The sequence below is a fragment of the Oryx dammah genome, unplaced genomic scaffold (genome assembly GCF_014754425.2).
Source record: "Oryx dammah isolate SB20612 unplaced genomic scaffold, SCBI_Odam_1.1 HiC_scaffold_10, whole genome shotgun sequence".
Taxonomy (NCBI): Eukaryota; Metazoa; Chordata; class Mammalia; order Artiodactyla; family Bovidae; genus Oryx; species Oryx dammah.
In genome coordinates, this window is record NW_024070194.1 from 40,518,545 (window position 1) to 40,542,128 (window position 23,584).

A 23,584-nucleotide genomic window follows, 5' to 3' on the forward strand; every position below is an offset into this window, starting at 1 on the left:
TTGTGAAATCTGATCTTCTGTGTAACTGGTATTTTTCCCAACCAAGGCTCCTTTTGCTGTCCATGGTTTTTCACAGATGGCTGCCAGATGTGGTCTCCTCCACCCCCATCATTGCTCCCATTTCACACCATTTGGGGAAGCAGTTTTGTTGAAAAAAATACAGCATGAAATGGCCTTCAGTCTTTTTTGGAAGGTGCTTCGCCTCCAAAAGTAATCCGTAAATAATTTTTTTTAACCTTGAATTAGAGTTGATTTTCTTTGGCTCAGTGCATAGCCGTACCTTGACATGTGCTGACATGAGTCAGGGCCAAGTCCCTGTTCTGCCACAGTCAGCAGAACACTTGCTTTCTTCTTGATTCCCTCTCAAAAGCAGCAGTGCAAGATCTTGGTTCTTATGTCCTCAGCAGAGCACAAGTGATGCTGGTTTCCATACAGGAGCAACCAGAGGATGTTAGTTTATTTATAGCTGGAGTACTTGTATATAACACACGTTTCAAGTGACTATATTGTTTCATGGTAATATTTTGTCACACGACCACTATTTACAACAGAAAATAACAAACTGTGTTCCTCAAATGAGCAAGTGGACACCTTGTAAAATACATTGAGAATAAAGTATAAACAGGAGCAGTGTTTGTAGCTCAGAAAGCTCTCCTGGAAGATTCGTCTGTTCCAGAGCACCCAATGGTGTGTCAAGCCCCGTTTACACGTGAAGTGATGAACGATATTAAATACTTAGATATTTTAGTGAGCTCTTCATTAAAATAAATTTCATCTGTAGGAGTATTTTTGAAAATACATTGCCATACATTTTTCATTTTACTTTTAGATTTTTATTGGTGCATAGTTGATTTACCTGGGGAGGGCATGGCAACCCATTCCAGTTATCCTTGCCTGGAGAATCCCATGAACAGGAGAGCCTGGCAGGCTACAGTCCATTGGGTCACAAAGAGTCGGACACAACTGAGTGACTTAGCACGTGGTTGATTTACAGTGTTGTATTAGCATCACCATACATTTTGAATGAAGAATTGAAAGTCAAAATTCAGGTTGACTTGAGATCCAAGGGAGACTGACCAAAGTAACACCTTACTTTTATAAAAGAAATAACAAATGATGGACAGTGTTACTGGCAACCCTCCAGAATCCTCCAGACCAGAACAGCATCAAAATCAGAGGACAAGCTTGAGGAACTTAACTACACGAGCTTATCCTCTCAACAAAGCTTACTGCAGGGCCATTCTGTGGGATACAGCCATGCCCCTCACCCCTGGTAACCAGGCCCAGTATAACCCCAGCACCTGCTACACCCCAGAGCCTACACCGTCCAACTGTCTGCCAGCTTCTACATCATCCGCCCTCGCTAGTGATACTCAGAGCAGTGCACAGGCATCAGGGCTAGTCCAAGTCCTGGAAAAACTGACTGAGACGGCAGTTTTAAAGTAAATATCTTCATCCCCAGGGTAACTCCCTTCAGAGGGAGTATGTGTGTTTGATGTTTCTGAAGAATCAGTCTTTGATATGGACATAAAAGTTTCATTATAAAGTGCTCATCTAGTAGTAAAGACAAACTGCCATTTATGTGCCTTACTAGGACATAATTTAGTAAATAAGATGTGCTTTCTTATATAACTTCTGTCAGCAGTTTTCTAACAGTTCTGTGCAAGTATCCTTTCTTAAATAATAGCTATCTGTAAATCTTTCAGAATATCCTGAGGAAAGGAGGCCACACAGAGATCGAACCTCAGCATTTCTGTCAAGTATTTCACAGAGAGAAAGGTGCACTCTTAGTCATCATCAGAAATGAAGATATAGCATCCCACCTCCATCAGGTAGGTTTGGAGATCACCTTCTTACAGAGAAACTTATTCTGAACATTTTTTATGTTGTTCTGAAATTAGCCTCATCACTGCCTTTTTATTTAGGGGAGAGGTTAAAACCTGATACCGTTGAATCTTAAGTGGGAAGATAATGGGTTTGAGATACCGTGCTGCTGATACTTATGTTGTCATTAAGATATTGATCTGCAAGTTATGTCTGCGAGTTAAGAATATCTTCACAGTAACTAAGGGAGAACGTCAATGAAGAGACTGATTTTCCACCTAAAATACAAATCTGCACCTCTGGATATCTAACAGAAACAAGTCTTGCTTTAAAAGGACTTGTGAAAATTTTAACTCTGTTACCATGGTTACCTATTAACTGAATAAAGTAATTGTGCCAGGTCAAGCCCCTTTTGGGGACAAGCAGTCCTGCATCAGGACAGAGTAACTGAACCCACAGCAGACTGCACTGAGCTGGAGATGGTGGTGAGCCTGCCACCTGATACACGTCCCAAACCTCAGGTGTCCCAAACTCCATCCCCCACCTCCGGAGTTGAGACCACTGTGTAATTAACGGGTCAGTCGTCAGGGTTAAGGTATTTCCAGCTGTTCTTGAGTCCGGATGCCCTTTAAAAGTGACAGAAGTGACCCCATGAGCCTGTCTTCACTGGGAACCTCTTATGTTACAGATCCCTTCTCTGCTGAAGCTGAAGCACTTTCCCAGGGTCATCTTTGCTGGAGTTGACAGCCCTGAAGACGTCCTCAATGACACCTACCAAGAGCTTTTTCGGACAGGAGGCTTTGTGGTATCAGATGACAAACTACTAGAGACTTTAACATTAGGTTGGTCTCTTATTTTCCTTTCTTATATAGTCAAATCAGTTTCTCCTTGCCCAGTGACCCAAATATTTCATCAAATAGAAATTATCAACTTAAACATCAGTCACCATATACTGAGAGCTTAATTTCTGCCATATGCTGTGCTAAGCACTGTGCTCTTCACATCTTTTGCATTAACCAGTCACCTCCCCCACCAGACCGCTCAGTAATGCAGCTAAACTATTCATACACATTAGAGATTGTTATATTCAATTTCTCCCTTTGGCAAATCGTCAGCTACGTATTTGTTTAGAATTAGCCCTCTTTTCCTCCATTTCCGTTGCCATCAACGCGCCCATCAATACCAGAGAAATCTAAAAACCGCTACTCAATCTGTTCAGCCACCTGCTTGAACACTCATATCTGCTTTCTCTCGGAGCAGTGACCGACACAGAAGGATGTCAGAGCACAGGGCAGCACTTTATATACAGTACAAGTCTGTAGCTACGATGCCACATGAGAAATACGGATACCACTTCTGCACTGAACTTTAACTTGTATCATGAATGTTGCAGATATTTATAGATTCTGTGTTAAGCCTGCTGCAGCAGGACCCACTTCTCCATGTCCATGGTCTGTATGACTACAGCGCTGCCTCTACTCACTCCTCCCTGCGGGAGCATGAGTGGGCAGGGGCTGGGTTGAGAAGCCCACCCTGCGAAAGAGGGGGCAGTGATGGTGAACACACAAGCACGGGGCCTTATTTCTCACAGGTAATCACTCGGCTTTGACGAGCCAGCAATCCTAAAACACATCTTGTTAAACTTGTTCTATCTCTAGTTCAACTGAAGGAAATTGTCAAAATCCTAGAGAAACTAAATGGAAATGGAAGATGGAAGTGGTTGCTTCACTACAGGGAAAATAAAAAGCTAAAGGAAGATGTGAGGTAAGACCTTCATGGAAGGTGAGGTTTGGTGGGGTGGGGAACCCCCAAGTTCACCTGGAAGTGCTCCCTGAGCTCTAGACCAGCATCGGTCAAGTGCTGCCCCAAGGTCATGGACTTACATAAGATCTTGAGGGGAAATGGCTGAGCACAGAGGCTGGGGAAAGGTGTGTACTTTGGAGAGGAACCAACGGAGCAGACCTGAGAGCCAGCATTGCCAGGGAGGGGCAGAGCCCTCACAGGGCTTCATTACCAGAGCACTTCAGAGGGGAGATGAGGAAGGTTCAAGATCAGGAGTAAGTGGAGACCAGATGAAAGGGGAAGGAGTATGACTGACTATAGTGAAGATAAAAAGTCTAGGAATAAAACTGAAAATTAAGGTACAGGAAAATAAAACCTTTCACAAACTTAGACTAATCTAAATTTAACATTGTATTTTTCAGAGTGGATTCAATTGCACATAAAAAGAACTTAATATTGAAATCGTATCAGAGTGCAAACATCATTGAGCTGCTTCACTATCACCAGTGTGACTCTCGACCATCAACCAAAGCTGAGCATCTGAAATGTCTGGTGAACCTGCAGGTTCAGTACATCTACGCCAGGTTTGCCGTCTTCCTGACAGGTAATTCACAGCCTGCTGCTGCTAAGTCGCTTCAGTCGTGTCCAACTCTGTGCAGCCCACCAGGCTCCCCAGTCCCTGGGATTCTCCAGGCAAGAACACTGGAGTGGGTTGCCATTTCCTTCTCCAATGCATGAAAGTGAAAAGTGAAAGTGAAGTCACTCAGTCGTGTCTGACTCTTAGCGACCCCATGGACTGCAGCCCACCAGGCTCCCCCGTCCCTGGGATTTTTCAGGCAAGAGGACTGGAGTGGGTGCCATCGCCTTCTCCAAAGTCATAGCCTTAGTGCTACCTGATTGTCGTCAGCCAGGAAATGGCCTTCCAGGTGGAGTCACTGGCAGCCTGAACATACAAGGCTGGGGCGAGTAGAGCAGATTTTATTTCCTTAGATAAAGGTCTGTTAAGTGAAACCATCTACGGTTTTAAGGAATGAAGGCCCATCAATGGTTTCAGCACCCCATCCCCAAGGCAGCTGACCCCAAAGTTTCCAGTCTTGTTCTTCATTTGACACAGGCTCCTTCCTTCCCTCGTATATAATGTAGTTTTAAAAGGTGTATACACCTTTTAAAAGCTGTATACAAATTCATTAATTGTTCACCAAAATAGTTATTTTTCTTTTTACAGAAAAGCCTGTGGTCTCCAGAGAAGTCTTTGAAAATAGTGGCATCCTTGTGACAGATGTAAATGACTTTATTGAAAATATACAGAAAGTAGCAGCTCCATTTCAGGGTAGCTACTGGTAAGAACACTTCCCAAACACTCCCATGTGAGCTGGAATTGACAGGGGTAGATACCGACATCTGTGTCTATGAGAAACCAGTTGCTCAGAAATTGTTTGGTATGTTACACATCATGCTTTAAATTTAAAGTGTTTATTTAGGGGTGGAATTGCTGCTGGTTTGGCATAAAGGGGACTTTCTCAAGTATCATTAATGAATAACTACTTTCTGAATGATAAACGTTTTCACTTGCAGACAGAAGACAATGTCACCTAGACTCCTGGGTATTTTCCCCAGTAGATATCATCCTACTTACACAACAGTTCTTGGTTATTTTGTTTTAAAGACAGAATTATCAATTTTGTATTTATCCAGGTGGCTCAACTGCAGCTTACCTAGACATCGACGATGCCAACAATAAATTAGTATTTTCCCTTTTCTTTGCAAATCTTTGAGATCTCAAATCAGTGTTTTGCAACCTGGGGAAATGTTTTCCTTCATGTTTTACACATTGCTAGAATGACTTTGTTCACACCAGCAGTGTACTTATTCATTGGCTTTTGGACTGCAGTGTTCAATATTTTCATTTTGAACAGAATGTTTTCACAGCTATTAATTGAACTTAATATTAAAAATAAGAATTTTACAAGTATACTGAATTGTAGCAAAAAGTACACCTATTTTAACCAGTAGCTCTGTTTTTGCATGTTAGGGTCAAAAATGCATCTGTAATGCATGTGACAGTCTGTTTTAAAGGTTTTACCACATAGAATCTTAAGCGGCTATATTTCCTGTTATTCATGCTACACTACATGAAATTAGTTTTTTCCTAAATGGTACAAATTTATGAACCGTCATTTTTCATTTACTCAGTTTATGTAAATACTGCACTACAAAATCAGTCCTGAGGAAGAAATAATCATTTATTTATGTTAAAAATAATTTCTACAATAATCTTTAAAACTCAAAACCAAGCAAAAAACATTTGTACGATACATAGTATCTATTTGGAACAAAGATTTTTGTAACTAATTTTTTTTTTTAATAAAGACAACTAAAAATCATTCAACTAAAAATCATTCAACTGCTTCTGCAATGACTTTATGGTAAAAATTAAATGTGTTAGGGAAGATTTATAGCGGTTTAAATTTTTCAGGCCACTTAGAATAAGCTGCTTCCAGAGGAATGCTCCCACTTACCTCACTGTAGCCTCACTCCTTTGGCCTCGTCCTCACAGACCTGCCTGGTGCTCCTCTATCCCAGGTGTAGCTGGCCAGAGCAGCAGGATCCAGCAGGGGACAGCTCAGGACCGCCCCCCACCCCCGGGCCTGGCCTTCTTGGGGTCACACTAGGCCTGTCCCTCAGGAAGTCATTTTACCTGCTTCATATCCTGCCCCTACTGAACCCAACGTGCTAATAAATTCACTTGTCTTCCTAGGTGGAGGAATACAGTTGAATTTTAACTGTCTTTACCCTAGCTCTTACTTAGAAAACCAACCAGTTAATTTTTACCCCAGGGACAAGAATCTAGTAAGAGAACCATAGCTGAATTAGGTACCCTGAATTAATCAGAAATCACTACAGAAAAGGAGAGCACGTGGCTGACACACCCGCCACCTGCCCAGCATGGCACCTGCCCTGCCACCTCCTCTGCTGAAGACGGAGACTGGCCCACAGGCGCCTGCCAGGCCATCTGTCCTGTGACTGAGGGCTGAGCCACGCCGAGAGGGTGGGCACACTAGGCTGAGCTGCGGTACAGACTCTGCCCTCGACAACCCTGTACCCACTGGCCTGGCACCGACATACTACTGTTCAATAAATATGCTGAATGCAGAACATGAAGACATGCTGGTGCTCTCTGTCTTGTCACTAGGCCAGCGGGCACCTCTGCTGCATTAACAGTTCGGTGTGAATTACTGTGTGACAAGGGGGCAGCCTGTGGGAATTTTAGATAACTCTCTTTAGAAAGGGCAGAAGTTTCAACTGGGATGATCGGGGATGTCATCCAGGGAGGTGCATACCATGTGCAGGACAAGCCCCCCCAAAAGTGGGCAGTGTGAGACTGAGCTAAAGTAACCACCTGGGTAATTATTACCCTAAATCCTTTAACAGAGCAGAGACCTACCTTAGTCTATGTCCTTCGGACTCATCTGTAAGAATCAACACTCAGACCCCGAGAATAGTCACAATGTCCTCATTCCTCTGATGTAGTAACAGCATAAAGTGAGGCTCGAACTATCCAGGGGAAAGGGGGTACCATTAAAACTATGTGCAGCTATAATCTGAAATAAATGGAAATATTAAAGCACCTACTCCACTTGGCAGGGTCCTCTACTCTCTCATGACAAGAGTGTTTCTAAACCACTACTTGGAATTCCTAGGAGGCTCTAATAAACATTGTGTCAGGATGTAATTCAGGGTCTACTCACAGTGCAGCCTGATGGCGGTGCTCCACCGTCCACGGGGGTCTTCAGCACTCACCCTCACATCTGATTCCAGCTCTAGTGAAGGAGATGAGCAGCTTGTCAGGCCAGTGCAGTACTCACTAGCTCTTGAGTTGTCAGGACACAAAAGACGAACAAGAGGGAGCTGGTTTCCAGAGTTTGGCTTTATTTGCAGTACAGAAATCATTTGGAGACATCACTGGAGCAGAGGTTCTGTCAAATCAATACTGTGCTGCAGCTTGGTCCGTTGAAGAAGCCACATCTGGGATACAGAAGAAGCTCCTACATTTACCTGCTTTATGATGAGTTTCTTTCCCCTCTGCGCTCATCAGTTTTAATAGGTTAAAACACCGCACACAGGCTTCCTCCAAAAGACTATCCAAGTCTGGAGTTTGGTTAGAACTGGAGGCCCATGTAAACCAAGCTTGTGGCTGGGCTGGGTGGGCACTGTCCTGACACATGACGTGAACGGAAAGGGGTGGGAAGGAGTAAGGGACGCTGTCCCCGGTTACAGACATTCAGTTCTGAACCTCCTCACCGTCAAGAGGACAAGATGGCACGCAAGCTGCACTGACCCAGCTCTCGAACAGCGGAAGCTCATAACTGCAAAGGCTACACTGATTAAAAGATACAAATACTGTATCAAGTTCTCTGTATCAGTATCACAAGGTTTTAAAATGATCCTTCACTAGGAAACACAAGCCAACATTGGTTAAATTGAACAGTACGTGGGAACCCACCAATTCGGAAGAGCCACTCCATGAAAACAAGTTAATACATGATATTAGAAAGGGGAGGAATATTTACTGGTACAGTGCTCCGCAATCTCTCAGTTTTGATTACAAAAGCAGGCCTTACAATACTGATTTCATACAATATGCATCATTTGCCAAATTTTAAGTTTGTCCTAATTAGATGATAACATGTACTGCTGTTAGTCTTCCCCATAGATGTCATTTTTCTTGCGCTTCATTTCCTCAAAGTCAAACTCGGATCCCATCATCCTCTTATAGATGTCCTTAATGTCATCACAGGTTGTCTCAAAGTGAGTTGTCGCATCATAGGTACGGGATATAAAGATCTGGAAATGAAAATCACAAAGACTTGAAACTTATCTGGTGACATCACCCAATGAAGCTTGGTAATTACCCTTTTCAGATAGCCACTCACCTGGCTTTCTGTTCCCAGGTCTTTTGGTACAAGGAGGTCACTGATGCTAACGAATCTGGAGGGGAGAGAGAACTCAGTCAGCAAGGGAGCTGACAAGCCCCTCACTGCTGGGCCTGATACTCAAAGCCCAGGCAAGGAGGTTGGGAAGAGCCGACGGCTGCGCTCACTGTTCTCAAGGGTGCAGTTCACCACGGAGCCAGTCGGTCCCGGGTCTGAGCTGGCATAAACAAACCCAGCACTTACTTCTGCTCAATTGGTTCCAAGAGCTCCAGGGCTGGTCTGATTTCCTTCTCAGGCTCCTTGGTCTCCACCGTTGTACTGGCGATGGCGATGTACTTGCCTTGTGCGGCCACATTGTGTGCAGAGGAGATCATGCAGACATAGATATCTGGAAGCAAGCAAAGCCACTACTGCCAGGCCCTGTGGACATGGGGTCTAGGTGCGCACTCGGTTTCACCCCAACTTCAGCGAGCTGTGAGTTAACATTACTTGGAACAGACTATCTTCTGAGACAAGTTCTATATGGAGGCAAACACGGTCAGTCGTACATAGGGGATGCAAATATTCAGCCACTTTGAGCCTACTGGAGATGAAGGAAGGGGTCACATGGCAGTGAGTAGTGGATGTGGACATGAGTCTGCCCAGCTACCACAGCTAACTATGGAAACCTGTCTCTCCTCTCTGAATCCTGTACTTAGAAAGGTTCTGACTAGCCAAAGTGGGGTTTAACTACTGATTTCTCATTTTTTTTAAGCAATAAAAATTGCAAACAGCATAAGCTGCTCTTATGTTGACATAAGCTCATAATAATTCCATATTTGTCTGCGTAACACTAAAGTAACTACATAATTTCCAATACCGAAAACAATTACTAGGCTCCCTTTAATCTTTTTGTTTTCTTATTTATTCTTTTGGCTGTGCTAAGCCTTCTCAGAGGCTTCACTTGTTTCTGAGCATGGGCTCAGTTGCTCTGCAGTATGTGGAATATTCCCAGACCAGGGATCAAACCCATGCCCCTGCACTGGCAGGGGGATTCTTAAACAATGAACCACCACCAGGAAAGGCCTCACCTTGACTCTCTCCCAGACCCTGAGATCTACTGGGAACCCTTGAAAGATTACTTTAGTCAAAGTCCCTTTGTTTTAGTAATAACCTTCTGTGATTTGATTTCTTATATGGAAAATATATAGTTGGCCATTTAAAGGTTAATAGTTCCTTTTAAGTTGAAGTTTATATAAATAAAACCTTCAGGGCTCTAACTGAAAGGAAGATGGGAAATGCTACTAGATGAAAACAAATGGTTAAAGCAAACAGATGCAAAATTATGATTTCAGAGCTAAGTTGTGATCTTAATCAGAGAAATCCAAGTTGTTTTCTAGCACACTGCTAAAGGCAAACACAAGTATAGATATTGACAAATCATGACATAATAGTAGTGCTGTCATCAGCCTAAAAGTTACAGTGAAACCAGGTCAACTAATAAGCATAAACTCCCACAAGCATACAATATTCAGACAAGAGAGACAGTGCACTCGTAGGGTCCAGCTCTCGGTTCTACAGAGGAGGGAAGGGACGCCCCAAGAGGTGCGTCGAAGTCAAGGCAGGGGGCTGCTGGCCTAACGTGTCCATTTCAAAGTGATGGTCTAGGAGTTCTATGAGCTAAAATCCATCACATTTTCCATGTGTAAACTAAAGTTTCTTCACTCTAATAGAATAGATAAAAACTGCAATTTATGCAGATGTTGCCTGACCTCTGTAACGTACCTGACTTCCGGTTGACTTGGTTCTGTGGAATAATGATCTGGCAGGAGTTGGCGTCGTTGGTGTTTTTGATGGGGTGGCTGAGGATACAGATGACTCTGATCACCTGGCCCACTTTTTCTACTCGATCTTTCACATAGCTGGGATCACAGATGAGCTGCTTACAGCGAGCAATCTGCAACAAAACATTGAAGACTTTCTAATACTCAGTGTTCATCACAATGTTTTTAGAAGGTATAATGATGCCACTGTTCCCTGAACATCATCTGTTATCTTCATCAAGTTAACCACAGATAATTAGTGAATTAATGATAAGTATTAAAACTACCTTTGCCAACAATCCCTGTAAGTTCTCCTGGAGCAAATCTATGAATTTTAAATCTTATTCAAATAAGAGAAAATGTGTTGCATGGTATTTAGACATATAAAAGCTTTAGAACTGGGCAGAAGAGGGCTCACGTACTGCTAGAATTAAATGAAACTGTTCAAGAAATGTCATTATATGTGAATGGACCCAGTGAGAAATAAACGCTTATGGTACAAACAAACCATAATCACTCATTTTAAGTCTGTACTTCCTAAGTAAAATTTAAGTTGCAAGATAATTTATGTGTTATTATAGTTTTCCTCTTTATATCAAAGCACTGAAATGTCCTAAGAGGAAGCAGTTGCCTAAAACGAAGAATGAATAAGAAGAACCTTGAGATATCAGATTAAAATATTCACCCCTATTTCCTAAACATCTATTATGTGTATGCTAAAAGCACAAGATAGTTACAAAAGATCTACAACAATAAAGGGTCAGAGGGTCAACTAGTGAGTGTAGATTAAGGTCTGAACCCATGGAATACAATCAGGAATGCCAAAAAAAAATTTTTTTTTAACATATGAGTTTTTTTTTTTTTAACAGTTCTATTTGTAAAAGTTGATGGTTCAAGAAATATGGTCTGGTTTGCAGATCAACAGCAATGGCACCCCCTGAGAACTTGGAAGAAAATGAAAACCCACCACAGAACTACTGAAAAAAAAAAAAAAAGTACTTTAACGAAATTAACGATTTATATTCAAATTTGAGAAACACTGTCCTGGCCAGTTCCATGGCTAAACCCCAAATAATAAATGTTCATGGTAATTATTATTGACATTATTAATTGTATAAATAATAATAAAATGGTATTGGCCAAGCCCCATTTCAACCAATAAATTGTAAGTGGAACAAATAAAGCTAAATTTAAATGAAATTTGGGAGACAGGCACCAACCCACACCATATAGATAAAACTTCTCATTTAGAGCACATTCGTAATTTCTGTTTTAGTATTAAGCAACAATCAACACAGAAAAAATTTTTTTAAACAAAAGCACACCTGTAACTAGTTTTCAGTCATTATGAACACCCAGTTACCATAAAGACAACGTATGTGGTCTGAAATGCGGGCTCAATGTCCATACCAAGTTAAGTACTTACTAGACAATAAAGTTTTCTTTACAAGAATATGATTTTTTTAAGTTGTAAAAGGTTCTTACCTCTCCTTCAGATTTTACACCAATCACCTTTCCATTCTGCATAATGATTTCTTCAATTGGTTTATTCAGCATGTAGGTACCTCCATAAATAGCACTTAGCCTAGGGGAAAAAAAAGTATTTACAACTAGTAATTTATAACTGCTTAAACTACTAGTCTCCTTTCTTAGACTTTCATGAATAGTAGGCAACATTTGTTCAATTTCCTTCCAAAAGGCATTAGTTTAAGTCATTAAAGCATCAATTCTAAAACAGTCAAAACCATCTAAATGATGTCTTACATTCAGTTATGAATATAGTCAAAAAAAAACCCACACTGACCAGTAACAAGAGAACAGCTTTATAAGTCTATTCTCACATATAAATAAAACTGAACAACAAAAAAAACAATCAGGAAGCACTGGATACTGACTAAAAACAGGCAGAAACTAGATAAGAGACTTGAAGCAGCTGCATGAGATCTTCATGTGGTCTGTATGGCTCTTCCCCTAAAAGAACCAACCTCCCAGTCCACAGGCTTACTGATTTAAGTTGCCATAGACAGAATGTGGCCTGCACGAGGAGATAAAAATTGGGGGGGAAAAAATCTTCCAAAATGGGAAGCAGCCAAATTACAAAATCTCTTCAAATCCTTAACTCCAGAAATGCTTATACACATGAGAGACTCCCAAGGAATCCATTAAAAGCAACAACTGAAAAGCAAAAAGACCTGAGCGGAGACCACAGGCCGTAAGAATAAATGAGTTTGATAATGCCATATTAGAGGAACTTGGTACTTTCCAATGACAACACGAAAGGACCACACTTAACTATGCTAGGACTAAGGATTCAGCCAGACAAAAGATCCCCCCACCAACAAAGTATAAAATCAAGCCTCCAAAAGTTCAAGATGAATGGTCAATAGTTTAACTGCAACTCAAAACAAAATCAACACTCAATCGCAGAAAGAATCCAGCATCTCTACAATGTATACCAATCAGTATGTGCAATATGCATGTTATAAAATATAATTTTATATAAAGATTACTAAATGCAGGGAAAAAAGAAAAGCGATCAAAACAATGCCCTAATTACTGATGTTAAAACATGCAGGGAGTTAAATGCAGCTACCATAAAAATGTACAGGAACAAATATGCTTGTTCAAAGATCTATGTTCAAAAATATTACATGAGTCAAAATTAATAAACAGAAAACCTCACCATAAAAATGAGAACTATATTTTAAACATGGGAATTCTAGATCTATTGAAACAACTTTTTAAAAAATTGTAAAACTCACTGAATGTGATTAACAGCTAATCAGAAATAACAATGTGCACAACAAATGAACACACCACAAAATTTCACAAAACAAGCTCATGAAAAGGTGATCAACATTAGTCCTCAGAAAATGCAAATTCAAATTATAAAAAGACAGCATTTCACACCTGCTGAAAAAAGCTGACAATAATGAATGCTGGCAGGGGTGTGGAGCAACCACGACGCTCACACCGTTAAGTGTGAGCAAAACGCTACGACCCCTCTGCAAAGTTGCTGAGCAGTGTCTCATCAGATGGAACATATACATGCCATTCTCGACCAGCAATTCCACACCTGGACATGTATGTACCCAGAAGAAGTGGCAACTGGGCGCCATACACACTGTTACACAAAAGTTCATAGTAGTTTCATTCATAACACCCCAAAACTTTTTGAAAGCGACTTAGATGCCCATCGATAGGACAATGTGACATATTCACACAATTCACATAGTGGAATACTACTCAGTATTTTTTAAACAACTACCAGCACATGCATCAATACGGATGAATCTCAAAAATACTGTTAAGCAAAAGTGAGCACATATTCCTTTTATATAAACTAAAAGGAGACAAAAGTGATCCTTGGTGGTAAAAACTACAAATGCAGCTATTACAGTGGGGGTTGGGGTGACTGTGCGGAGATACAAAGGAAGTCCCTAGAGTCCCACACCTTGACGGGAGTTTTGGTTACACAGGTCTACATATGTGTCCGACTCATTTTTTTAAACCACAGATTTGTGGTTTCACTGTATGTATAAGTTTTACTGCACTAAAAATAAAAAGCACCTCCCTACCCACAGACACCTTGTCTCATTACTGACAACCACGTCTCGTAAGCTACCATTTAAGATGCAGCTCAGGATCAGAGGGTTTCAGGACAAGGTTAAAGATGGGCTCTCACCGTGCAAATCCCTGTGGCAGTTCTCCAAGACCGTAGAGTGGATAAAGGTATGGGCTTTTGCCATATCTTGCCAAAGATTCGCTGTAAAGTTTAATCCTATTAATGGTTTCACAACATGGCTGATCTAAATAGCTAGACAAAAGGAAATGAACATTAGAAAAGCACTCTGGCTTGCATTCTTCTGCTCAATTTAAAATTGTTTTCTGAAAGGATTTCAATTCAATACTTCCATATTTTACTTATAAGGCTCTAACACGAAACTGAAGTTAGAACTTCTTTTTCATAGTATAATATAGCTATGTATTTGTTTTGTTAGAATTTCCACTCTGCAGAATTGAGAAATTCAGTGACAATTCCAAGAAAAATATAAATCTAAAAACCAGAAGACTTACTCATCAGTTCTGTAAAGTGCCAGGGCATGACCAGTAAAATCTATAACATCTTGGCCCAAGTCAAATTTCTTATACACCTCTCGCATTGATGTCTTCTTAGGATCAATGCCCTCAAAAGTTCGAGGATCGTTCTCATCAAAGTTGGCGACATATACCAGGAATTTTCTGAATCGACGTTTTTCAAACAGCCCCATTAGGCCTAAAAAAGAATTTTTCAAAAAGACACACTCACAACAGGACACTGAGGAAAAGTCAGTGTGAGAACAAAGTCTAAATATCCCATGTTTCTATCTTAGGCTCTTACAATGCAATGTGCAATTTAAAATACAGGAGTTTTAAAATAAATGAAATTTCTTTCTTTCTTAACCATTTCTTTAAAATAAACTGACAGTTTCGTAACACTTTGAAATACACTGTCATAGTTATTTAGTCCCTAAACTGTGTCCGACTCTTTTGTGACCCCAATGACTGTACCCCCTGGGCTCCTCTGTCCATGGGATTCTTCAGGAAAGAATACTAGAGTGGGTAGCCATTTCCTCCTCCAAGGAATCTTCCCAACCCAGGGACAGAACTAGAGTCTCCTACATTGGTGGGTGGATTCTTTACCACTGAGACAACCAGGCTTCCCATAAATAAAACAGATCAGCTATTAAGTCTTCAATTCTACAATACAATTACAAGTAATTATAACCCATAATTAATTAAATATAACAAGTTTAATTATATTAGGTACAAATACAACTTTGAAAAACTATTACTCATGAAGGCATCTATCTGAATGTTCTTTCCACAACTCTGATCTGTACTCCAACTGCCTAAAATTCAAAATGCTGATTTTTTTCTTTTTCTGTATGCTAAGATACACTCTGGCATTAAATGGAAAAGCAGCTTAGATACCAAGAACAAAGTGACTGCAAAGAAACTTAGATGCTGGTCATGCTTCCAGTCCTAGATAGGCAGTTCACTGCTTTTTACACTAAAAAAGAGGTGAGGAGAAAGCTATGAACCACCATATAAGAAGCCCTCAGCTCCTCCTACCAGTCAGGATTCCCACTGTTGTGAACAGCTGGTAGAAAGACAAGGTCAAAACGGAAGAAAGTTTTCTAGGTCCCTCTCCTGCTGCCCCTTTCTTAAACCATACTGCTACTTTAAAAACAACTGGAGCTTTACATAAAAATTCTTAACCATTTCTTTTATACCCACTGACAGTTGAATATTTTGATACTTTAAACATTTTCCCCCCAAGACAACAGTTGAAATCAACAAAACTGAAAATTAAAATGATCATGAGACGATTCATGACACCTGACTACATTTAACCTTTTTAATCAATACTTATGTAACGTAGCTTTTAAATTTAAACAAATGGACAGAATGAATACACAGTAAAAAGCATAAGGCTAAAAAGAAATATTCTATTATGCTACTTAAGACACTAGTATAGCCGTCAGGGGAAGGCGTGAGAGCCAAAGAAAACACAAGTCACCACACCAACGCACTTACAACTCAGGAGTCACTCTGGTGGACGTGTCTGTTGGAACCTAGAGCTCTTACCCACCTAGAGCTCTAAGACCGCATAGCGTCTTTTAAAATAAAAATGAAAATCTACTGTGTTTCCTTCAGTTCCCCATTCTTTTCTTTTCTCTTCTTTCCTCTTGATTCCTCTCCCCGCCTCCTCCAAGCCTTGAGCCTGACAGGAGCCTCTCCCAACACAAAGCAGCCTCTCTAAGCTGCTCCTCCAGTCCTTCTGTCAGAACCAAATCCCTGTGTGATCACCAACATCTGAGAGACCCGAGGCTGTGAAAAGGTCGTAATTTAAAAGATTCATGTACTATTTTCTACAACATAATTTTTATAACAGCTACTTCTATATGATGATGCCCTCGCTGGTCACCCTATTTAAAACAGCAGCCCCGCCCACACCCTCTCCTTTCATCTCCACCACCATCTGATACGCTTTTATATCTGATTATATCACCAGCTGAAATGCTTTTCCTTTCATGCACAGCCAGCCTGCCACTAATGGAAGCACAAACAAGAAAAGCACTTGTTTACTTTTTTCTCCTCTGCCACATCCTCCCTACCCCAGACCTTCTTAGACGGGTACCTGCCGTATAACAAGTGCCCAGTAAATATCCACTCCAACTAATTAATGTCCAATGGGAGTGAATATAAAAGAAGCTGACGTTCATATACTGGACACACAATATATAAAGAAAATACTCAAATTATACGATAAAGGGAGTACAAAAACTCTTTTTCACAATTAGTCCATTGAGTTGCGCCTTCACTTCATTTCAAATGGCTTTACCTTCTTTCATGCACTTGCACATTGAGATTTATTTACCGAAACAGACACCTATGTCAAGACAAAAGCTACAAAAATCTAGAGCAGTTTCAGTAAGAGAAAAGGAAAAAGCATTCCAATTAACAGGTGTAAGATTTGACAAGAGAATTAAAAAATGAAGAAGAATGAATGTCACAGGAAAAGCAGAGACACGGCACACAATGTGGCGTTCCAATGGTGGACCTCAACAGCCTCACCCCAGGTTACAGCTGGCCCTGCAGCAGGCGTACCTCCTACCACCAGGAACCCCTGGTCACTTGGCTCTGTGCTGTCAAAGGTGCCCCCAACAAACAGATGCCTCACAGCAAAACAGTGAGAACAAGCAAGCTAAAGATTCAACTGAGGACACAAGGTTTTGCTGGGCACATTTCAAAGCTATTCAGGAAAATGTCTCAAACTTTTCTAAGTATCTGTGTTCAGCATTACTCTAGAGGCCAAACATCTTTCTCGTTTACTTGACTAAAGTAACATTTGACCAATGAACAAATACTTACTGGAACCTTGAGGTTTTAGTTGGCATCATGACCTACCACAAAACCAACATTATATACAGCCCCTTAAAAACCCAACAAAAATTCAGGCTTCTTGTTGTTGTTCAGTCGCTCAGTCCTGACTCTGCAACCCCAGGGACTACAGCACGCGAGACTCCTTGTCCTCCATTATCTCCACTTAGGCTATGTTAACAGAAATACATTGGCCAAAGAAAGTAAAAGTTCCACTGAAACTGAGTCAGCATACAACATCTGAAGCATCAGGTCTGGTCTGGCTCAATTCTATCATATATACGGTAATCTTGGCAAGTCAGAATTTTCAAAGAAAAGTGGACAAGAGATCTAGACAACATATTATATGAGAAACAACCACAGGCCCTGGAAATGGGCAGCACAGAGGAAAAAAAAGAATTCGAGGGTGTGTGCCAGTCGTTAAAATGTCTGAGAAACTATGTATTTACATACTACATGGACTTCCCTGGTGGCTCAGATGGTAAAGAATCTGCCTGCAATGTGGGAGACTTAGGTTCAATCCCTGGATCAAGAAGATCCCCTGGAGAAGGGTATGGCTACCTACTCCAGTATTCTGGCTTGCAGAACTCCATGGACAGAGGAGTCTGGCATGCTACAGTCCATGGAGTCGTACAGTCCATGGAGTGCAACACAGAGGAAGAAAAGAATCAGAGGCTGAGTGGCAGCTGTTAAAATATCTGAGAAGCTATATATTTACATACTACATAGTTCAGTGGTTAAGTGTGGGGTTCTTGAGTCAGACAAATGTGGCTTAAAACTAGTTCTCACTAGTCATGAGCTATGAGATTCACGGGTTCTTTCATACCTGTATACCTCAGTGTTCACTCATGTATATGCCAACAATAGCACATCTCAGAGGGCTGTCGTGAAAGGCTATGTAAAATCAACTTAGACAATACACACAAATAATTGTGCACAAGTGCCTGTACATAATGTTAGCTATTATTAAAGTATAAAACAATGAGTTTATCTTTCTCTTGAACTTCCCACCCTCGACACATTTCCTATCCTGTTTATTCATTCTGCCTTGAACTGTCCTGTCATTCCACCTTCAAAATCCTACCCATCAATACAAACAGTTGACAATAAGGCAGCGATTTAGCAAAAATTCATAATAATGTATGTTAAAACAGGTAAATCCTACTTGTATGTTAAACCTCAATAAATCTAACCTTAAAAATATATAGATTAAATACATTTGCTTATTTTTGTAAAAATAAACATGAGGATAAATCAGAAATAAGTAAAAATGACCACCTAACAAAGTAGAAAGAATGGAATGGCAAAGGTAAGAAGACTCTAAATATATCTTTTAATATAACTTTGACTTTCAAGTCATGTAACTATTTTACATATTTGAAAATATTAAATCAAAAGGGAAAAATAAAACTCAAAAGGTTAAATCCTTCAACTTTTTTTAAATTAAGGAGGTGGTTGAAGCTATTAATATAGGTTAAGAGCTCAAGAGAGCGTTAAGAGCTCAAGAGAGCGTAAAACTTTTAAATAAAAAAATTGTACCACAAACAGTGTTTAAAAGAATTTTCAAACTCTTGGACTCTGATTTCTATGAGGACACTTTATTTACATCAGATGTGCGTCACTGACAAGACTAACTTCTAACCCAGGCTCACAGCAAGGACTCCGGCCACTCAAGCAGGAGCAGCTCCTGCCTCACCACCTGTCACGCCTAACCCAGCCCCTACCCTTAGTGCTAGTTTCTGCTTTCTAGCTATAGGGTCTTTCAACACTTTAGGCCCAGTATCTTCTCCCCTAATAGTAAGAAGTAAATAAATGGAGTTAGAGGAACTGCCAAAAAATTTCCTGGAGAATTAACTGGCACTGTTCCTGTTCTCCAAAAGCAAACCTTTCCTTCCTCTGAACTCCTAGAGCACTTAGAAAATTTATCTGCCCTTCAGTTACACACACTGATCCGTCCTCAAACTGCTCATTCCTCATGGCAACAAAATCACCTTTAAAGGAAGGAAGGTCTTTTCTAGGGGTGTTTGCTATTTAATAAGACTGAGAACAGAAGATGTTAACTAGGAGCCTTTCAAGAGCCAGTAGAGGAAGTGATTTGGGGCAAGAAATAAAATCACTCCATCCTCATTGGGAACTCCTAGGAACAGAGATGCTGGATTATGGGCACAGTACCAGAGACTGGACATGGCCCCAGGACAGCAAGCGGGACAGAGGCACTGGCAGTCCTCGAAGACGGCGATCAGCTCACGGGCTCTGCAGCAGCCCACCAGGGTCCCCGGGCCTTCATGCCTCTCACTTCCTATGTCATTTCAGGCCTGAGGTTTCTCACCTATAAACTGGAAACCCTACCTCACGAAGGCTTCGCCAATCAGTAAGAATGGGAAGCGTCTCCCACAGAGCCTAGCACACAGGAAATACTCCACGAGACAGCAATGCGTATGAATTATTCATCTGAAGAGAGATGCTAGACCCAAGGAGGCCCAGCTTCACCAGCAACAGGCTCCGAGATAAAAGCTCTCCAGGCTTCAGAGGGGGAGGCACTTTTGAACATCTTGTTTACGGACATATTGTCAACTGCCAAGAATAACGTCTGGCACGTAACAGACATCCAATGACTATGCTGACTGGGTGAGTGGGGGCATGGCCAATGCAGGGGACTTTGAATTTTATCCCTAAGATCCCTTTCCATTATAAAGTTTTAATATTCTGTGAATATGAAATTACTTACTAGATGCCAGGGCTTCTGCTTCAGTGGAAGGTACCTTGTAGATCTTTCCTCCCTTATAAACAAAGCTCCCTTCAGTCACTTTGAAATCCAGATAGCGAGTGACCTCCGTAAAAAGCAGCATCTTAACCAGCTGACCTGTAGGAGTCACATAATTCAAACGGTTACTTACATCTTACTACTTTTAAAAGTTAACGGAAAGAAAAGTAGTTTACTGATACTAATGGCTTTCCAATTTTTTCTTTGCATCGTCCATTAGCTCCTACAAAAGTCCCCAAAGCCATTTCTAATAGGAAAATCAGAATACAGACCTACTGTTTGGCAAAGTTAGCCTTTTTTTCAAATGTTACAACTTCAAGGTGAATAACTTTATCAACTTGCTTTTGTAAAAATTATACAATAATTATTAGAAGTATGAGGTTTAGAATTACAGTACTATTACAAATAGGTCTGGGTTTCTTCAAGGTTCCTACTGCATATTAAAGAGAGGCAACTCAGGCAAAGTTTTCCAGGAATTTGTGTTTTTCAGTTTCTAAGTCAATTTATATTTATTAAACTGAACACTAGTTTTGGATCAAGAAAAATCTAGGATAAACCAAAGGAAATTTTGGTATACTAGAAGTAGTAAACTTCTTTGAGAAACCAAACAAAATTATTTTAAAACTCATTTGAAAGGATAAACATATAAGGACAATCAAAAAAATTTTTTGAGAATAAAAGAGTAATGAGGAGACCTTTATGCAGTCAGATGTTTCAATATACTGTAAATTAATTAGTCCATAAATCAGTGTAAAACAGAGACTCACATATAAGAATTTAATATATGATGAAAGTTTCCTAATCAGAGTAAAAAAGATATATGATGCTGAGGGACAACTGATCAGTCAATATATGATGAAAGTTTCCTAATCAGAGTAAAAAAGATATATGATGCTGAGGGACAACTGATCAGTCAATTTGAAAACAAATTTCTATCCCTACTTCTCAAACAATGGGGTAATAAAACAAATTTATTCATTCGGTAAAACAGATGAACTTATTTATACAGTGGAAAAAAGAAACCATAATACCATTAGAAGTAGCTATCAGAATTGGAAATTTTAAAGACAGCCTTTCAAATCAAAACCAGTAACAGAATGATCAACCAATGACTGCATGAAAACTAAAAGCTTTTGTACAGAAATAAAACACAAGAATTATATGTAAGGCCAATGACAAACTGGAAAAGATACTTTCTGCTGCTTTTGCTAAATCACATCAGTCGTGTCTGACTCTGTGCAACCCCATAGACGGCAGCCTACCAGGCTCCCCCGTCCCTGGGATTCTCCAGGCAAGAACACTGGAGTGGGTTGCCATTTCCTTCTCCAATGCATGAAAGTGAAAAGTGAAAGTGAAGTCGCTCAGTCGTGTCCAACTCTTCCTGACCCCATGGACTGCAGCCTACCAGGCTCCTCCGTCCATGGGATTTTCCAGAGAAGAGTACTGGAGTGGGTTGCCATTGCCTTTTCTGAAGATACTTTCAACATATTTTAAAAGGGCATTTAACAGCCTTTATAATGAGCTATTTTACATTAATAAAGAAAAACACAGAAATGTCTACAGAAAAATGTGCAAAGCAGAAAGCAATAACGGGCATGAAAGCCAATGAACTCTAGTAATCATTTCACCCTCCAGTATGGAGATATATATTAAAAATCCATTATTCCATCTTTTAGTATGACAAAATTCACAAAACCTAAAATGAATCATATCTGGGCATGGTAAAGGTATTGGGGAAGCGGCAGTCACAGTTTACTGGCGAAAGTAAAATTTGGCAATATATAGGAAATGTCTTAAAGAGCCCTGCGTGAATCCCCATGCTATACTTCCTGGAGTGGACAATGAGACTTATCTCTTCCATCCCCCCACCATCCCACCCCACTTCCACCCCTCCCTCCCTCCCTCCCTCCCTCCCTCTCTCTCAAACATTCACAGTGTAATGATTGAAAAAGATGTTAACTGGGAGAGGGGGAGGGAAACTGGTGGATTATACACCAAAATATTAACTATGTTTCAAGATGATAAGATTTTGGTTATGCAAATTTTATTTTCTTTCTGCTTACCTGTGTTTTCTAATTTTAATTATCTAAGTAATATACTTTTTGTATTTACAATTAACCTCAAGAAAATTCAATTATTTAAATCCAAGATTAAATTCAAATAAGATCTTTCCACTGAAACAAACTATAGAACACAAATTCCAAGGGGGAAAGGGTGGCACAAACATTTTCATGGGACATAGACTACAATTTAGTTTTTCAACCTCTTAGAAAAAGATGCTAAAATCACAGCAATTTATAAATACTTAGCTGCTCTAATTAAAAATATCACCAATCAAAATGGAAAAATAACAATGAAAGCCTACAAACAAGAAAAATATTAAAATGGATGTTTCTGAAGGCCCAGTTATCTAAGATTGTCACCAAGTATCAAGAGCAAAGTCTGTTACAAAACACAGTTTTGACGTGTATGATGCCAGAGCATAATTTTGTTTCTCCAAAATGAATTACTGATAAGTCAGTGCCTCCTCCCTCCATTCTTAACATACTGACCCTTGAAGCCTTTAATGGACCCTATTACTCACCATACTGTTCCAGTCAACAAAATCCACTTCCACCTACCCGGTGGAATACTCTCTTAAGAGTCAACAGCTACTTTCTACTTTCAAATCGGAGTCAATGTCCTATCACAAAGTTAAGTTGGAATTCTTTACCATTTGCCATAAGGAACTTGGGGATTAAGTCAACATTCCAGTCTCTTCCTCTGCCCATGGATGCTGGTGGAGCTCCGGGTATCTTAAATCTTTTGTATAACTAAAACCAAAACAAAAACACCCATAATGTGACAAAATTTAACTCTCATTATGCAACTATTTTTGATGAAGTGATTCTAATATAGCAAAATACCACCAACATGAGGTAAAGGACAACAAGGGCATTTCATTTTTAATCAGGCCACTTAGCAATATTCTAACACATCCATAAATACATTACTAAACTAATAAATGGTAAAATAAATATTGCAGAGGTGGTGTGTCTGCTCTTTACTAGCAAGAATGCAGAACAAACTGTTACTGAAGTACTAGTTCTGCAAAGTTTGAGACTCTAGATAAAAAGCAGCTTGCAACTTAAAATTTAATATTCACTCAAACTCATGAATTCTATTGCTAAGGTGGAACAAAATAAACAAAGTTTGTATATATTCATTCAATAAAAACCCCAAGTGAGGGTGGCAGGGCGGGGAACCCAAGTTCTCACATATATTACAAAACAGGACAACTCAATCAAAAAATGGACAGAGGATATGAATAGACATTTCTCCAAAGACATACAGATGGCCAAAATGTACATGATAAGATGTCAACAGCCAGAGAAATGCAAATTGAAACTACATGAGGTATCATCTCTCACTGGTCAGAATGGCCATTATCAGTAAGTCTACAAACAATAAATGCTGGAGAGGGTGTGAAGAAAAGGGATTCCTCCTACACTGCTGGTGGGAATGTAAATTGGTAAGACCACTATGGAGAACAGTATGGAAGCTCTTTAAAA

General features: G+C 40.1%; 2 protein-coding genes across 9 annotated transcripts in view; one reads left to right on the top strand and one right to left on the bottom strand.

The window, feature by feature from the left end:
• Window positions 1-5,251, top strand: part of TASOR2 (transcription activation suppressor family member 2) — a 67,640-nt gene extending 62,389 nt beyond the window's left edge. For 7 of the 8 annotated variants that reach the window (XM_040248829.1, XM_040248832.1, XM_040248828.1 and 4 more), the window contains 5 exons: window positions 1,707-1,832; window positions 2,513-2,666; window positions 3,483-3,588; window positions 4,029-4,210; window positions 4,832-5,249. In XM_040248829.1, the coding sequence (XP_040104763.1) occupies window positions 1,707-1,832; window positions 2,513-2,666; window positions 3,483-3,588; window positions 4,029-4,210; window positions 4,832-4,950 (687 nt within the window). In that variant the 3' untranslated portion in view covers window positions 4,951-5,249. Of the gene's footprint in view, window positions 1-1,706; window positions 1,833-2,512; window positions 2,667-3,482; window positions 3,589-4,028; window positions 4,211-4,831 lie in introns of all 8 variants that reach the window. The other variant, XM_040248830.1, reaches the window with a different exon arrangement.
• A 2,265-nt stretch (window positions 5,252-7,516) lies between these two features.
• Window positions 7,517-23,584, bottom strand: part of GDI2 (GDP dissociation inhibitor 2) — a 28,644-nt gene continuing 12,576 nt past the window's right edge. The window contains exons 3-11 of the mRNA XM_040248837.1: window positions 22,747-22,846; window positions 19,998-20,132; window positions 14,420-14,618; window positions 14,028-14,159; window positions 11,828-11,927; window positions 10,305-10,476; window positions 8,784-8,928; window positions 8,541-8,595; window positions 7,517-8,451 (exon numbers count right to left, since the gene is read on the bottom strand). Of these exons, the coding sequence (XP_040104771.1) occupies window positions 8,305-8,451; window positions 8,541-8,595; window positions 8,784-8,928; window positions 10,305-10,476; window positions 11,828-11,927; window positions 14,028-14,159; window positions 14,420-14,618; window positions 19,998-20,132; window positions 22,747-22,846 (1,185 nt within the window). The 3' untranslated portion in view covers window positions 7,517-8,304. The remainder of the gene's footprint in view (window positions 8,452-8,540; window positions 8,596-8,783; window positions 8,929-10,304; window positions 10,477-11,827; window positions 11,928-14,027; window positions 14,160-14,419; window positions 14,619-19,997; window positions 20,133-22,746; window positions 22,847-23,584) is intronic.